General features: G+C 43.0%; 1 protein-coding gene across 5 annotated transcripts in view; it reads left to right on the top strand.

The window, feature by feature from the left end:
• The first annotated feature begins 6417 nt into the window (after positions 1-6417).
• RBM33 (RNA binding motif protein 33) overlaps positions 6418-17573 on the top strand; it is a 105993-nt gene continuing 94837 nt past the window's right edge. For all 5 annotated transcript variants that reach the window (XM_075419771.1, XM_075419772.1, XM_075419770.1 and 2 more), the window contains exons 1-2: positions 6418-6657; positions 17181-17259. In XM_075419771.1, the coding sequence (XP_075275886.1) occupies positions 6630-6657; positions 17181-17259 (107 nt within the window). In that variant the 5' untranslated portion in view covers positions 6418-6629. The remainder of the gene's footprint in view (positions 6658-17180; positions 17260-17573) is intronic.

Genomic DNA, 17573 nt, shown 5'->3' with positions numbered 1-17573 from the left:
GATAAGGTCTAAATCCTGACCATCCTTTTACTCATTAAGGTTTACATCACTCATTGCATTTACATCCACACATATTAGGATGAAAAAAGAAACTGGTCAATAATAGCTATAGCAACTATCACCAGGTACCATACTGGCAAGGTCTTCCTGAATACGAAACCCAGTCCAAACGATTCTCTTTTCCACACAGACAAACTTATTTGAATAAAGAAGTCTAATAATTGTAATGCTTCATTTCACTAATTGGCTTATTGGTAATGTGCTAGAGTGATCTGTTCCCGAGTTTGTTTGGCAACAACAGTTTTGTACATATGGATAATTCACAAAACCAGGTGCATTGTATCTCTGAGTCTCTGAAGGACTCCATTATAGCCTAAACCCATTACCCACCAGGCCCAGCAAACACAGAAATGGCTCGATCCTGCAATATGCACTGAAGCTTTACAAGCCAGGAGTCTTTTCCTGGCAAATGTGGAAAATTTTAGACTTACGATCAGCTACTGGCTCTAATCTTGCTTGGCACTATCAAAATACAGACTCTATAGTTGGGATTTATTTCCCTTCACTTTTGTCAGGATAGGCCTCCCACAGCTACACATTCAGCCCATCTAATGTAACTAAAAGGAGGAGGTTCACAAAACGAGGTTAGATTAGGCATCTAACTTTTAACCAACTAGAGCTGGAGACCATTTATCCTTCCCTTAGGAAGAATCCCCAAGGAGTGTCTGAGGACGCAGCTGCAGCAGTGCTTTGACACAAATGTCCGCCCATGCAGGACCGGGCAGTAAGGCAAGGACTGGGTGCTCAGCAAGACAAAAGGTCCAGATGCAGATCTTGTTCATACCAAAGACTGATTGTTTTGAAGTGTGTTATCTTTACTTCTTTATGCCAATGATATGCTCAGAACTACACGCGCAATGTTAAGCAGAGACAGCTCTGGCAACTGGGATAAACAGGAGTAACCATAAAACGACTCTAGATTATGCCAACCAAAGTGATCCCTCTTAGGGCTATTCTGTAAACTTAGCATCTCCACACACTTACAGGGTTTATTACAACCACATTCATGCTTTCATAAAGCTGAGGGCACAAAAACTGCTTCCAGGAACCACTGGTATCGAGGCCAGGCTAAATATGCTCTTAGTTACTAGAGCTGTGTGCAGGAGTTCTTGGATTTCACAGCTGGGTACTTCTAGCAAATTGTACTCCTTTCTGTGCATAGTCCCAGAGGATTTCCCCATAAATGCATAGACCTAGTTCTCGCATGTCTGGCAAACTCTTCCTGTATGCTTGCCAAGTTTTAAAGGGCAAGGAATCAACAGCTGATAATTTATGCCTGGAACATACAATGATCCAAATTCACCCCTCGTGTAATTCTGGTAAAGCCAGCAGAGTTCCAGGGGAGAAGTTGTTGGCTTAGCAAAGTAAATTTTCACTGACATTTGAGGAATACACAGTATCAATTAAAGCAGAGCTAATTATTGCTACTATTACTTGCATTGCAGTAGTTCCCAAAGGCTTTTAACAGGATTATAGCCTTCTGGTACAAGGAGTTCTTAGAAATTTAGGCTCTGATCTGGAAGTTCATGTATGATAGCTGACATTCAGTACCTGTGCCCAATGTCTCTAGGTTCAGTGGGGCTCCACAGAGCACGAGACTTTGCTCATAGGTACAGGCCACAAGAATTTGGGCCACAGAAGTTGCTTGTGATGCTCTGAGGTTTGCCTGGAGCTATCACATGTCCTTCTGCTCCTCACAGAGTGGAAGGGGCCAGCCTGGCCCGTGTCCAGAGAAAGCAAGCCCTTCCCAAAACTCAGCATTTGGGCAAGGTGAAAGATGCCATACATTAGCTCTTCGTCAGGAAACCTTGGGAAACACTCCTAACCTTTACTTATTCTGCTATGTTTATCATGGGGTATTATTCCTTTTGCCTAAGAATGGGGCATCTTAGACATTTTCCACTACATTTTGAGTCATTCTTGAAAGGAAGGACTGCCTTGCCTTTGTCAGCTTCACCCCGATTCCCCTGCTGCCCCTGACACCAGATGGGCTTCCTGGTGAGACAAAGGAAAGCTTGGTCAGTAAGACTTCCAGCATCCAGGCTGAAAAAAAAAAAACAATTACAAATAAAATGCTGTAATATGTTTAACACTTGGATTCCTTTGGTGTTTCTTGATTTCTTTTCTCTAGATCCCTAAAATGTATTGAAAACACTGGGGTCCAGGGCAACACCTAGGCTTCTGTGTGCTGCTCTCAGTTCAGAACCCAAAGCTACAGCCCAAACCTCCCTGCAGCCAGTTGGAGCTGGTAAGAAGCTATATATTTTACATTATACTTCTACAATATTTGCGTCCTGTTGAGATTTTGATCTTTGGTGGTTGACCATCTTTCTAGGGACTCCACACGTGACACATTAATAACACCCTTGACAGACAAGCTGCTTGTTTAGACCACTTCTCTGGACACTAGCTCTCCTGTTCTCCATCCTAGCAGCTGTTTCAAGGGTCCTTAGGTCACGTTGCTCTGAAGAAATTACATCCGAAATAAGATGCATCAAATGGATTGCAGACAACAAGGCAGATAAGCTGCAACAAGTGGATAAATAAGTAACAAGAATGGGTGCGGAAACAGCAAGAAAAATTACAGCAATAACAAAATCTGTTACCCATGAACATTGCCCGCAGCCCTGAAACTACAGTTAGTCCACACGCTAACACACTCAGAGTGGTTTCTGTTCAAAGTTTATCACATCACTGTTTTTCATATATTTTGTTTTAATTCTCATGCTGTTCTCTTTCCTTAAGCAAGATACTCATTAATTTTTAAAGTCTTTCCCATTTCCTACTCTGCCTTTGCCCTTCTGGAGAATATGTTCAAAGAGAAAGCATCTTTCGCCTATGTATATCTTTTAACAGGTATTGCTGCCTTCTAAGATTGCTCCCAACAGGTCATAGGTCAGGCCCAGTGGCACCTACCAGAGACTGAATTTGCTTTTGCACCCCTCATTGTACACTTTAAACCCAGAATTTTCTGTCAGTTGTGACAGAACATTCACTGCATCACAGGATGTTGCTTAAATAACCCAAGATCTGTTTAGTGTCCGATTTGGAGGGACTCATACAAAGACAGGCTTAACTTTGAATGGAGGACTGTGCCTTGGAGTTACGTCACACTTTGAGAGGTTCATCACAAGAAGGTTATCAGCCAAACCCACTGCCAGAACAAGAATCTCGGCCAGCCTGCCATGCTACGAAAACATAGTCTGGTTTTGCCAAACTAAAATGAAAGCTGACAGAGAGGTAACTGTGGTTAAAAAATAAACCAGAAGAACATTTTCTCTAGGGAATTAGGAGCCATTTGCTGTTGATAACACCATTCTTAATACTCTCGTATTAATTTTAAGTGTTTAATGGAATTAAACTTGGAAGTCCGCTTTACTGGATTTCTGACAGGTGATTTTTAACCATTTGAGTGTGCACGCAAAAATAAATAATGATTTAAATAAAAAACAGATAAAAAAATGAATGTGCTTGCTGTAAAAATAATCTATTAAGATTTTTTGAAAAAAATGTTAACATCCAAACCCAGTGTGAATAAAACTGCTAATGACTATTGCAGTAGAAACAGCTTAATGTACAGAAGTTAGGACACAATAATTTTTACCAAAAGGTTTCAGATAATCAGAAAAAAAAGAAGTTTAGCATTATTTTCCCCAATTTAGGGAAATCTGAGGCAGCAGATGCAAGGCAACCTGCCCCAGTAATGCAGCAAGCGAGTGCAGAACAAGGATTATGGTTTCTTGAGCTCTGGCTCAGTTCTTTACTTAATCCCCTTGCAACAATCTGTTGCATTCGCAACCGCAGATGGATTTGCTTTGGAAGACACACAGGTAAATATGTTATTTATGCAGAACTTCCAAAAGTGTTTTGTAAATTGATGATGATTAGTTCACATGAAGTTAATTCATGGATTTCAGAGGCAGCAAGGATGTTGACTCCCATTTACAGAAGACACGAGCACACTTCCATTTTATAGCATAGGTTAGATAGTATTGAGAAAAAGTTGGAGTTTTTTATACAGAATCCAGAGCAATTATAGCTCCTGGAATTTGGAAACTCATGGAAAGTCCTGAGTGAAGGCGAGTAGAGTCACCACACCTGTCTGTCATCGTAGTTTAGGTCCCTGTTCCACACCTGCTGAAGTTCAGACATCTGGGAACATGAAAAATGGCTGACGGGTCTATATATTAACAAACAGAGTAACAGCGAACTATCCTGTTATTCCTCTTTAATAATGGATTGGTGTGTTAAGCAAATGGTAACTCATTTTGTGTTTGGACTGTCAGTCATGGAAATCAAATCAGTCATTAAAATAAGCAAAACTATAGAGCATAAAATACCTTCAAAATATAATCTTTTACATATCTGAACGCCACACAGATGCCCATTGTGAATACCGCTTAATTTCCCAGTCTCAAACCAAAGGAATACAGAAAATTATGACAAGAGAGCTGTGAATTGTAACAGGCTGCTGCTGAGAATGGCTGAGTCTCACCCCACACACTTCTCCTCCGTCCATCCTTTAAAGGGTCCAGAAGATTCTCTCCCTTGAAAGGAAATCCTTTTGTGTTGCAAACCAGCTACCCAAAAGAAAGATCAATACCAATGAGCAATGGCTGAAATCCTGGCCCTACTGACATCACCATGGTTTTTTACCATTGACAGTAGCAGTGTTCACATTTTACATACTGCCTCCATGTCAGGCAGTCAGAGCTGGACTGATGGACTATGTATTAACTTATCAGCAAACATCGCCTACTGATGGTCTGTTTCCTAAATTCAAGTCAGAACTCGGCTATGAGTTTGTAGGAATACGTATAGAATAAATCTCTAGCTGTACACTTGTGAAGAAAACCTAAAAAATGAGACCAAATGCAACGCGGAGATAAGTCTGCAGGGAGCCCAGACAAAGTGACATGAGAACCTCCCTATTCTCATAGCGAGGGTTTAATCAGATAACGCTGATAATTTAAATACTAACATTGTTAATTATTTCCATGAGGACTTGTTCACCTGGGAAAGTTTTGCAGTTTACTTGAACTACTCTTGTTATAGTAGGTGCCATTGAACTGTTTTAGATCAATTTGGCTTCTTTGCAAGTAGCGTAACCTAAAAGTTTGTTTTATATCAAGGCATAATTTTATACTGTGTTTAACTGTGTCTGCGCAGAATGCCCCAAGTCCCGATTCCCCCATTAAAACTAGGAAGAAGTGGGAAGGAAACTCGAAAGGAAAACTCTTTCTGGTGAATCACCGTTCTGTGGGATCAGTGACCCAAACCAATCTCCTCTGCAGCCACACCATCACTAGGTCCTCTGAGCAGGCATGTGGGAGCAGGTAGCTAAGCAGCCAGGAGCAAAGCACTTAGAGAAAGCGCTAGCAGGACTGGACTTTTAGCTTGGAGTTAAACTGGATTTAGCATGTCACGACACTGAGCCTGTGACCCAGGCCAAGTTTGAGTGGCAAAGCAAGAACTACATGGTCTGTTTTAGTTTAGATCATGCAAGCATGAATTCCTCCGCATGCCCAAGCCTTAGCAGATGGATGACCACAGATGTACCTAACATAGCCCAAACCACCCCTCTCATGGTGTATTTTAATCCCATTAACTTGTGGGGTTTACTTCCCACACAAGAAGCAGCTGAACTTGGGGGTTCCAGCTAGACCTGCGCCCTACTGATGCCTCGACGCAGCCCTACACGAGCCAGGCATTTCTGGGGTGCTGTGAGCAGCCCCCCACTCCGGCAAGAGACGGTCACAGACCCTCGCCAGCGAGGCGCGGGAGCGCTGAAGGGCAGCCCCTCTCTCTCCCGTTCCCACTCGCCATTGTCTGTCCCGCTCAGGTACAGGCGCCTCGGCACGCAGCCAGGCTGCGCGCAGCCACTTCCCTCCGGGCCGGAGGCCGGCGGGCCTGCTCCCCCTCTGTGAGGGGGAAGCTCGGCCCAGACACAACGGGCTGCCGGCAGAGACCCCGGGCAGGCTGGGGCGCGGCTCCACGGCCGGTCCCCAGAGGCGTGGGGCAGCCCTGGGACCCATCAGCCCGGCCGCCACCCCCCACGGCCCGGCCGCCATCCCGCACGGCCCGGCCCTGCCCGATCGCCTCAGAGCCTCGCGCGCACGCGCGGCCCCGCCCCCACCGGAGCACGTGCTAGGCTGCGGCACATGCGCACTCCTGCCCAGCCCGCCCGGCCGCCCGGCGCTGCCGGGAGGGCGCCGTTCCGCGCATGCGCAGAGGGCGCTGACGCTAGGCGGCGTGCCGCGCGCCCGGGCCCTGGCTAACCAACCAGCGGCGCCCGCTGCCCGCCCTCCCCGCGAGGGAGGGCCCGGTCCGCCGCCATCCCATGATGCAACGCGGGGACGGCGGTGACAGCGACGGTGGTGGCGGCGGCGGCCGCCATGTTGTGGTAGTTTGTTGTTCTCCTGCGGCGGGTGCGTGCGGCGGGGCGGCGGGAGGGGCCGCCGCCGGGCGCTGAGTCCGAGCCTTTCCCCGTCCCCCCGCTCCCTGCCGCTCTTGGGGGCGGCACGGGGTCGCCGCCGGCAGCCGCCGCCTCCTGGGCAAGGCGAAGAGCCATGGCTGCCGCCCTGGGAGGAGGCGCAGGTGGGTGCCGCGGCCCCGAAGGGCTTCGCTCTGGGGGTGGGCGGGGTCGCCGGGGTCTCGCCTGGGGGAGCGGGGCCCCAATCTAACACAGTTAGATTTCCTAATGAAGGTAAATGTTATAAATAAATCCCTAAATTTAGAACTTGAGCTGTTTGGGAAGAAGGCTAGGAATGACGGCACTGATTGGTATAACGGTAAATATTTGAGTATTTTGGGCATTGTTTTAGTGGTGTTAAATATATTGCAATGTTTAAGTTACTTTACAGAAGTCTTTGTGCTAGTTTCTATGGTTCAGACCAAATATTTGTGATGTGAAAGTAAACTTTGCATGCATGTTCTAGCTCTGGAAGTTTTTTCCTAGTATGAGGACAGTAATTTAAAGAAGGTGTCACTTTTGAAGCATTTTAAACATCTTATGTTTAAAGCTCTGGTGCAGGTTGAATGAGCGTGCTTTCATGGACAAATGTCTGCAATAGACAGCTAAGTGGTGAAATTGCAGTTTCAAGACTGTTTTTTTTGTTGCAGAGTACTGTTTGTGTCTAACCATGAATTAGGATCCCTTTGTAAGTGGGCACAAGCAGTTGTTTCTTCACCATTAACACTGTGCTTGTCAATAAATGGTGGCCAACTAAAGATGATCTTTGCCCCATGTAAACAATGTTCGTCTAGTCTAGATGATCACTGTACAGCACTTACCTGAACGAAGAAACCTAGGGGTGTCACACATGTATGTCCATACGACTAGTCAAGGAGAAATCCTCATTGAATACACTTCTGAAGTGTTAAATACACTTTTAAAACCCACTAAAAAAAGCCTAGCACTTACAGGACTGGTATATGCACCTCTCTTTGGAAAGCAGCTGCTGTCTAAAGTCAATAGTGGTAACAAATGAGAGAGAAGGCATACAGGGTGAAAAGCCCAGGACTAAGTGGTTATATGGCTTAAATGTTTTTGGTCAGTTGAAGTTTTAACTGGAGGAACTAATGTTTTGGATTTAGGTTTTGGATTTTTCTGGGATGGGGGGAGGGGAGAGTTTAATATATGGAGACAACAGCACCCCACTGTTTTTTGTTTTTAAAAAAGAGTAAATAAAGAAGGTTCTAGTGGTTGGTGAAGTAGTACAAAACAGGTCTTGGAAAAATAAACAGTGTTAATTTGATGATATTGCAGAGTAACAGTTGACAAAGTGAGATAGTTTTGGCTTTGAAGATGCAGATTAAAGTTCAAATCCGTAAGGATGCAGGGCTGAAAAATGAAATGTGAAATGGCTGTGATGGCTGGACATTTAAGTATATTCAATGGGATGGAAGGAAGGTGATTTTTCTGTTGGACAGCATGCGTAGGCTCTTTGGTCATTTATGATTTTGTAGGCTTTTGGGAAATGTTGGCATAATTCATAAGAATAAAGTATTCTTACGTCCTTTTGTGACCAGGTACTTGTGTTGGTGCAGATAAGCTTTCTAAGGATGATGGTAAAGGCTCTTTTGGTGATAGTTTTCATAAACGTGAACTCAGAAGTTGTCAAGTGATGATCTGTGAAATCTCCGGGAGTGATTCACAGCTTCACATTACTTCGCAAATTCCTTTGCTATGCAGCCTGATTCAACTTGCTTCTGCTTCTAGAATGGCAGTATTGGAACATGGACGTTCGAGATGAGTGTGCTAGTGGTGATGAAGGACATTGAGGGCTCATTAGTCCATTGATATGGTCAGGACAATGGTTCCCAAACTTTGATTCGAACTTTCATAGAAAAACAGAACCAGAGCAAACACACTGAATGTTGAGTAACATCACCTTAATTAAAGGGCAGCTGTAAAGAGGATGGAGGCCCTCTCTTCACAAGGAGCCACATGGAACAAGCAGGGGGCTATGGCTGCAGGTTGCACCAGGAGAGGCTTCGGTTGATGTAAGAAAGACTTTTTTTTTTTTTTTTTTTTTTGTTACAGTGAGACCAATCAATCACTGGAATAACCTCCCCTAATGGTGGAATCTCTGTCACTGGAAGTTTTCAAGATGCAATTGGACAGGGCTCCCATTCCCACAAAAGGGCAAACCAGGTGGTCTTTCAAGGGTCCCTTCCAACCTGAACTGTTCTAAGATTTAGTGATTATCTGGTTGTAGTGTAATGTAGTAACTGTGTTGTATAGATGCTGATTTTTTTTCTTGGTATCTAAAATCTAGCTGTAAATGGATTGCAGTAATCTTATTTAGGGAGAGATGGTTACAGGGTAGACAACTCACCATCACTAAAACAAAGCAAGGAGCACTTCTTAGCTTGATTGTCTGCCATACTGAAGTAAAGAAAAACTATTGTAAATTTTCTTCCTTTCAGATTAATTCACTTCTGATGAACTTTAGTGGTCTAGAAGACTTTGAGTGTAGATATCCTTGGGGTGTGAATCATGATGGGCAATGGGGCAGAGGAGGAGCTGTAGAAGGCCCCATCCATACATGTCTACCCCATATTCCTGCTGGAAGTTCTGTACCAAGAGTAGCTGAATGGCTGTTTCTCTGCCACTGAGCCTGTTATATTATTCCTCCGGCTTGAATTTAAGCTGTCATCAGTTTAATTTCATTTTAACTAATCTGAGGACTGCTGTTGTGCTTTCAGCAATGTAGTGGCTTTAAAAACATCTTGTGAAGCTGTTGATAAAAACTGAAAAAAAGCTTATACTGCTAGCACAGCAAACACCTTTCTCTGTGTTGTGGGTCACTATCCAATTCAAAGATGTAGTAAAAACTCGGCAGTCTGACAAATCCAATTGAATTTGTTGTGCTTCAGGCTATTCGACAGTAGCCTACAGAGACTGGAAATAGATTCTGCGTTTGTACCGAGATGAAAGTGGCTGGAGTGCTGGCTGTGTTTTCGTCTCTGCGGCTACTGCATCCTACTTTATTGGGTGGACTGATGCGGCTGGTCACTATAACGTAGGGTTATATTGGAATATAGACACGCTAAAACTCCTCGGAGTGTCAAAGGCCTATAGAGTTTACAGTTCATGAAATAGAAGTGTATGATTGTGGGCTATTGTTCCAGCTAAGGGCTAGTGCCAAAAAACATTACTACTTGAATGAGCTTGTGGCAGGCAGATTTGCTTTAAAGCATAGAAATTTTTGATCTCTTTTGGCTTCTTTAGCAAGCTTTCACTAAAAGTCGCACTCTTCTGAATGTTCTCTCATTTCAGGTCATCTAAATGAAACATAGCCTTAGTATCACTTTTTTTTTTTTTTTTTTTTGAAAGCCAAACCATGCTTTATTACATTAAATACTAAACCTCCGATTGTAGGTCACATGGAACTTATTGTCCAGAATAATTTAAGATGAGGGTTGTCACTGACTTGACCAAAAAACTTCCGAGTAAGTAATGTGATTGGTCCTGTGTTACATTCTGCTGTAATGCAGCCTAAGTTTTGAGTATAACTTTTGGTGGCTGTGAAAGATACTGGAGAGTTTCTGGAGAGGTGCAGTTTCTCATCGGTCTCCAAAGCCGGTTGAGAACTGAGTTCATGTGGATTTCATTTAAACTCTTGGCCTTCATTCACTGTTCAGCATGTTTCTGAGACAAGGATTATGACACTTCTGAAATGTTTTTTCCAAAGCAAATATATTCAGATCCAAGCAGACTTTGGAAGTGTTTTTTTGTGGCCTGGTGGTTTGGGGTTTAGTTGTAGTTATTTTCATTTATTTTGTTTGTTTTTTTTTTTGAAAGGTACTGATTCTTTCAAGCAGTGATTAGGAAGAAGAGAGCTTCAGTTTCTGGCAGCATATCATAGTTCTGTTCTTTGTTATTGCTAGTGGCTTGCTTTGCGTCATGAGAAACTCTAAAAACAGGTCTTTTTGAGAAGGTAAAAGGAACTTATCTCCTGAATAAATTCATTTTTTCTACTTTATTTCTTTGAGGAAGCTAAACTATCCTGTAGGAGTAATTTGGAAAGAAAACATGAAATACAGTAGTTGAGGTACACGTTGTGTAAATGCTACATTATTATAATTACTTAGTCACTGAATACGTAAGGCTTCTATGAGTGATTGTTTACCGGTATACGACTGCATGATATCTATCCCTGAAAAAATAAACTAAACAGTTTGTGTTTGGTGTGTTAGTGTGTGTGTGTTCTTGTGCAGTAGTAGGAGTGACTGTGATTTTTATAATAAGGTAGAGAGCTGCATTATTTGTAATAAATGAGATTGGATTCATAGTGTGCTTCGTAGTGTGTTAAGTTTACATCACAGACTCAGGTTCAGAAGTTCCTGTTGACCTTGTGCTTCTGCTGCTAGATGTTGTTGTGATTGTTACCAGAAGTTTTCGTTTAACTGGTGTTACAGTACAGTTACATTGCCAGCTTGTGTTTTAGACATGGCTGTTCCTCGTGAAACCTGTTGTTCTTCTCTATCGCGTAGCATGAGATACTGAAATTCAGTTCACTATCAGAAACATAGGTCTGTTTTTAAGTAGGATACTCAGTTCCTGAAAATTGAGGCTTTACAATAGCTATGTTTTGTGTAACCTTCTGCAATAAAATACGAAGAAAAATACTCTGTAGAAATAAACTATTGCGTAAAAGATAAGCTGCTAAGCTGTTTTTTATCTGGAGACTTGTGCTTGAAATACTGTTGTCATGTTGAGTATTTTAAATATGATACTGGGGAGTGGGATAGATCAAGATGGAATTGTTGTGTCAGCATTAAATCTAAGCATAGGGAAGTGACATTTTTCCATGTGGTAAATGACTTTTCCTTTTTTCTGCTTGTTTCTCTCATTTTCTTTTATTTTTTTAAATAGCCCCCTTACGTGTTTTGACCAAAAGCAGTGCAGCTTAGTTATTAAAAGATCTGTTGGGTAAACAATGCCTAATACTTTTTTTTAATCCATTGAACTATTGGATCATTGTTGCAAGAAATAACTTTTCGCTTTTTCAATGCTTAAAACTAATAGCATGTTTGATATTCAGAATAGTGGAATACTGAAGCAAACCAAAACAAAAAATTTTGAACTGTTAAGGAGGTTTATGAGACAGCATGTGGTTAGTGTTCCAGAAAGCATGCAGGTGTATTTCTAGGAAGACGAATGATGCAGCCATCAAATGTTCCTAGTCTAGAAGTCTTGGACGTCTCATTGCAGTAAAATACTACATCTTAGCAACAGTTGCTATGTAGGACTACCTTTTTAGGCTATGTTGGTACCATTTGAAGATGTTAAGAGCTCTGCAGTGTTCCTGCTGATTCACCTCCTACGCTTGTGAGACTTGACTGTGTAGCTTAGGACTTCCATTTTACATAGAAAAATGATTAGTGAAGGTTTCATTGAAAGGGTGTCCACAGAGGAACTACCATCAGCATGGCCAAAGAGGAAATGAGGCTTGTATTTTGTGAATTTCTAGTGTGGATGATCTATTCTTATTAAGCAGGAAAAAAGATAACAGTTGTGGGCATATATCATAAAACCAAAAAAATAAGCAGTTTATAGCACTGCTGGTACTACAGTAGGGTAAGAATAAAGCACATGTGAACGTTTTAGTGTGGGGAACTGTGGTGGTGCAGCCCTCTGGCCCCACTGGGACACCTGGTGATCTCAGAACCAGCCAGCATCGTATTCTTGCCTTTACTGCAAGAGCAGTGAGCTGGGACAACTTGGCACTTTTCTGGTCTTTGTACAGGAGCAGTGAGTCGGGCCGATCAGGCGCTTCCTGACCGCAGCTGGAACTCCTGCTGCCTGGGCAAGTGCAGGGTCCTGCACCTGGGGAGGAACAACCTCATGCACCAGTACAGGCTTGGGGTGGACCTGCTGGAGAGCAGCTCTGCGGAGAGGGACCTGGGTGTCCTGGTGGACGACAGGTTAACCATGAGCCAGCAGTGTGCCCTGGCTGCCAAGAAAGCCAATGGAATCCTGGGCTGCATCAAGAAGAGTGTGGCCAGCAGGACGAGGGAGGTTCTCCTTCCCCTCTACACTGCCCTAGTGAGGCCTCGTCTGGAGTACTCTGTCCAGTTCTGGGCTCCCCAGTTCAAGAAAGATGAAGAGCTACTGGAGAGATTCCAGCAGAGGGCTACAAGGATAATGAGGGGACTGGAACATCTCCCCTACAAGGAGAGGCTGAGGGAGCTGGGCTTGTTCAGCCTGAAGAAGAGAAGGCTGCGAGGGGACCTACTAAATGCTTATAAATATCTGAAGGGTGGGTGTCAGGAGGATGGGGCCAAGCTCTTTTCAGGGGTGCCCAGTGACAGGACAAGGGGCAATGGGCACAAACGGAAGCACAGGAAGTTCCGTCTGAACATGAGGAAGAACTTCTTCCCTCTTGAGGGTGACAGAGCACTGGAACAGGCTGCCCAGGGAGGTTGTGGAGTCTCCTTCTCTGGAGATATTCAAGACCCGCCTGGACAAGGTCCTGTGCAGCCTGCTGTAGGTGACCCTGCTTCGGCAGGGGGGTTGGACTAGATGACCCACAGAGGTCTCTTCCAACCCCTACTATTCTGTGATTCTGTGTGATTCTGTAATAAGTAGTAGACTGAACCTTGACATCGAATGTTGTTAAATCACATTTTTATAAACTCCTATTAAAATCACTTCTGCACATACCTTTGGCGGTGATTCTTCAAGCAGTCCAAACCACTCCTTTGTGACAGGAACCAAGTGTGTTTGGCTGTCTTTGTGCTTATTCTGGTTCATGGCTGGCCAGAGCCTTGGGAGACAGGCTAGTCTAACAAAACAGCCAGTGTTAGTTAGCATCCTGCAACTTCTCTGTCACTTTGATAATGGAAATTTTCTGAGAGCTGCAGTAGGAAGAATCCTACTGCCGTGGGATTGCTTTCTTAGAGCTGCAATAGGAAGAGCAGGAATCCAAGTGGTGGATTTTTCTTTTGTTTTGCTGTATAACTGGTCTGTCCTGCTTGCTTATTCTGTTGCTGCTTCTTTGGTACTTGATAGGTCTTGGTGTGTGCCCCCCCCCCCCCCCCTTGTAGTGCTGCCTGGAAGTTAGAGAGGGGGCTTAGTGTGTTTAGTGATCACCTATCGGGATCTTCCAGTTGATACCCAGGTAATCCGCACACATCTTGGTGAGCTTCACCGTGAGAGCCTTGGATTGAAACGAGGAGCCATAGCCATTGCATGCACATCTTAGCAACAGTTGCTGTGTACAACTACCTTTCTAGGCTGCACTGATACTGCTGGAAAAAATACAAAACCTCTTCTAACTCCTACAATGGACATTTTCCTGCTGAAAAGGCTTATGTTTATGGATTTCTGCCCTACTCTTTTTTTTCCTTCTCTCCTCACCTCCCACACAGTAGTACTGAGAATTATTTATATATATATATAAAAAAATAATCTTTGGCTGTTGCTCTCAGTGGTTTTGTGTTCTGCTGATGCTGAGCGTTCCTCTTTCTGTACAAGTTAATGTTTTACAGGCACTTAATCATGCTTGACACAAACATTGACTTATAAGAGTGTCTCAAGCAGAAACATCCATAAATGTTATGCTGATTGTTGTTTACTGGTGTTTTCCAATGTTCTTGCCTAGAAAGGCAGAAGAAAAATGAAAATATGCGTAGCTTCAGAAATTGGAAAAAAGTGTGCCTCACTGAGGTTTGCTAGGTATCACATCGTGTTGCAGGTTTAAAGCCTGTGTCTGTTTCAATGCTTGCTGTCTCACAAATGATGAAGCTGGCAATGCTATTTGTAGATGCATGGTTGTTGTGACCTCATTTTCTTTAGGAGAGCTACAGCCTGCTTTGGGCTCTGACAACGCTTAATGTCAAAATGGCATAATTTGTAATGCTCTTTGTCAGTGTCAGCTGTCACAGAACAAATAAGCCTAAAAAGGAAAAGCTGACAACCTCTGTCCCAAAGATCTTTGTATCGTAAGTGTGTTGTAAGAGAGGGAGAGAAGAGATGAGAACAGGGAGGTGGTGGGAACTGATGTGGAACAGTTCTTACAAGGTGTGGTCACCACACACAGATTGACCAGTCATTTTTGAGGTTTGTGTATGCAGCCTGCGAGAGAGGACTTGTGAAAAGGGCTTTGCGTGGATGTAATTCAGCTTTGGATTTTGGTAGGAGTTCCTCGTAAATAAGGAATAGGGTGTGAGAAATTTGGAGGGGTTAGAAGAATTGAAGGGTGGAGGTTCCTGAGGTTGTCTGAGTGGAGGTCCAGGTCTACACTAGAAACTTGGCAGGAACTTGGACCCTCTTTTGCTATAGTTCCTTCACTAGCAGTAATACTAGACTGAAGCAGTTTTATGGCCGTGAAACTTAACTATCTGGCCTGGAAAAGTACTATGAATTCTACTGAAGAATGTTTCTTTTTGCTGTAGAGATCTCAACAGAAAAAGGGTTTGGCGTCTAACTTTGTGTGGTCTAGATTTAAACCTGACTGATGCAAAAGTCCCCCTGTGTAAGAACTGTGTGCTGAAGAGCTAAGAGGTTGTCTTCGAGTGATGTTGGTTTAGAATACAGCTCTCTGTAGTTTGAAAACTGATGCCTGGCATGAAAAATATGATATCTTGCAAGCAAGAAGGCATAGCTTAAAATTAAGTTACTGTCTTCTAGATGGTGGCCATGGTTCTGAGCTGTGTTAGTCAATATGTGGACACTTGTAATTTGGGTTGCTGCAAAACTAGTTGCATTACCTTAAAAAAAAAATTGTTGGAGGTTGTCATATCGTCTGTGGATTACTGCAATCCAGCTGTGAGAATGATAAGATGCAGGATATTTGTGCCCTTAAAATGGCAGTGCACTAAGATAGTCTCTGTGGCATGGGTTTGAATGACCCTAAAGAGAACAAGGTGGCATTTTTTTCCGGAGACCACAGAAATGGATATTTTAGTGTTCAAGAGGAAGATAGTAAGTGCTTGGATGGCTGTCTGGCTTTCCCCTGTGGGTGGAATAGGAATTGGAATTGAAGGAGGGTGCAATATGCAGATGTTTGAGCAGAGAAATGTAAACCAACTGTTTGTTTCAGTGGTGTTGGCCTGTGTATATTAGTTTAAATATAAAAGATTAATTAAAATAGAAAAGTATCTGTAGGGAGTAAAGGGGGGAACCTAATCAAGGGGAATTGTTTTTACCTGCTGTTTCAAAACGAAAGAGTTGCCACACTTGACTTGTGTTGCATCATGATTCATACTGAGCAGTCGTATTTTCATAGGTATTTGATTTAAATTTCTAGTTTGATAGCTTTTAATTTAGTGACATTGCAATAACTGAATTTTCTCTTTTTAATGTTTTTACCTCCTTTTAAACTGCTATTGGTCACTAACACTTGTATTTTGATTATATGAAGTAAGAAGTGAGTAGGTTTGTCATTGCATGTGGGGGATATTCACTGAAGGATACTGGGTTGAGTTTAAAGAGGTGAAGATAGATTGGGTTTTGAAGGTTCATTTGAAAAAAAAAAACAACACAAAAAGTTGATCCTTGGCATTGTACTTGGTCAAAGAGTTGAGTGCAAATAGATTCAGGAGGATGACTGGAACACATCTTAGTGTTCACCAATACCGACTGTAAGGCTGGAAGGACTGGATTGCTCAACCTCCTGTGTTTTGCAGACCCCCAAACTGCAGCCAGGTTCCCCGTGTGTTCAGCATAACTTTTATTTGCCCGCTTGTTTGACTCTTACAAAAATCATTAAAGTGTGTGAACAGACACTAATTGCAGGTGTGCATTCCCTGGGCTGTAGCCACAGGAAAAGAGAGTGAGGATTGAGTGTTTCTGAAGGTATGTGCTTCCAGTTTACAGATGATGAGACATCTGGATGTCTGAGCAGAGCAGATGACCTTTGCACTTCTTTTCCAGAGAAATAGAAGTTTTAATATTTTTAAGTAGCAGAATTGTTATTTGCAAACTAAGTTATGCAAGAGTAATTTGTGATTTGATAGGCTAAAGTGAGGATACTTGCTGAGAGAAATGTATGGAGCACCTGTTTTGTCTTGGAGGGCATGTGCATGCTTGGGTACGCAGTGTAACATGCTTCAATGACTTCTAGTAATTCTGGTTTTTAATGCCCAAGTTGAGGTAGTTGATGGTGTATTACACCTGACTTCTGTCTCCTGTCTCAGGTTGCTGGTAGCATCCTGCCTTGTGCTGACCTGAGGTTTACTCCTATTTTGAAAGTTCCTTTGCAGGCTTAGTGTGGGTGGGTGAGCTTGTGGCCCCCAAGGCAAGCAGAGAGCTGGCAGACACGGTTCTTTGCACCTCAGGTTCATGCGTTTCTGGGGATCTTCTGTATCTGAGATGCCTTCGCTGGCAACATTTTCCAGTGATTTATCTCATGCCCTATCTGTTTTCCTCCCGTCATCCTCACCTCAATAGTGAGAAGAGGGAAAGCTATATAGTACATTATAGGGTTTTTATTATTGAAGCATGTTGGTATTTATCCGTTTTCCTCATGTTAAAATGGAAAGTAGAAACAGCTATTTTTGCATCTTCTAAAAAGCATCACCCCCCACAGAAAAATCCCACCTAAGTGGTTGCTTCAGAAACTTTTCATTTCAGTAAGAATTATTTAACGTACTCCCCTTCTTTGCAGATGATGACTTTGATCAATTCGATAAGCCTGGTGCAGAAAGGTCTTGGAGAAGAAGAGCTGGAGATGATGACTGGGACAGGTAGGTGTAGAGTATCTTCACGTTCGGTTTCTGTATGCTGAATTACATTGCTCTGTTTCACGTTCTGGCATTTTGTATCATAACTTTAAGAGTAGCACACATTTAGATACTAATGAAGATGTTGGTTGTTATGCATGTGTCAGCCACTGCTGGATTGTGCCAAACATACTTGCCTTGAGGAGCAGAGAGAGCACTGTGAGGAGATACCATTTAAAATCGGATAAAGTACTTGTGGTGTGTAATTAGCTTTGCAGTTAATGTCCTAGTTTTCCTCAAATATTTAGTAGATCTCAATGGTTTAAATAGTTAGGTTT

The sequence above is a fragment of the Opisthocomus hoazin genome, chromosome 4 (assembly GCF_030867145.1).
Source record: "Opisthocomus hoazin isolate bOpiHoa1 chromosome 4, bOpiHoa1.hap1, whole genome shotgun sequence".
Lineage (NCBI taxonomy): Eukaryota > Metazoa > Chordata > Aves > Opisthocomiformes > Opisthocomidae > Opisthocomus > Opisthocomus hoazin.
Note: the sequence above shows the minus strand (reverse complement) of the source record. Positions and strands in the feature narration are given on the sequence as shown.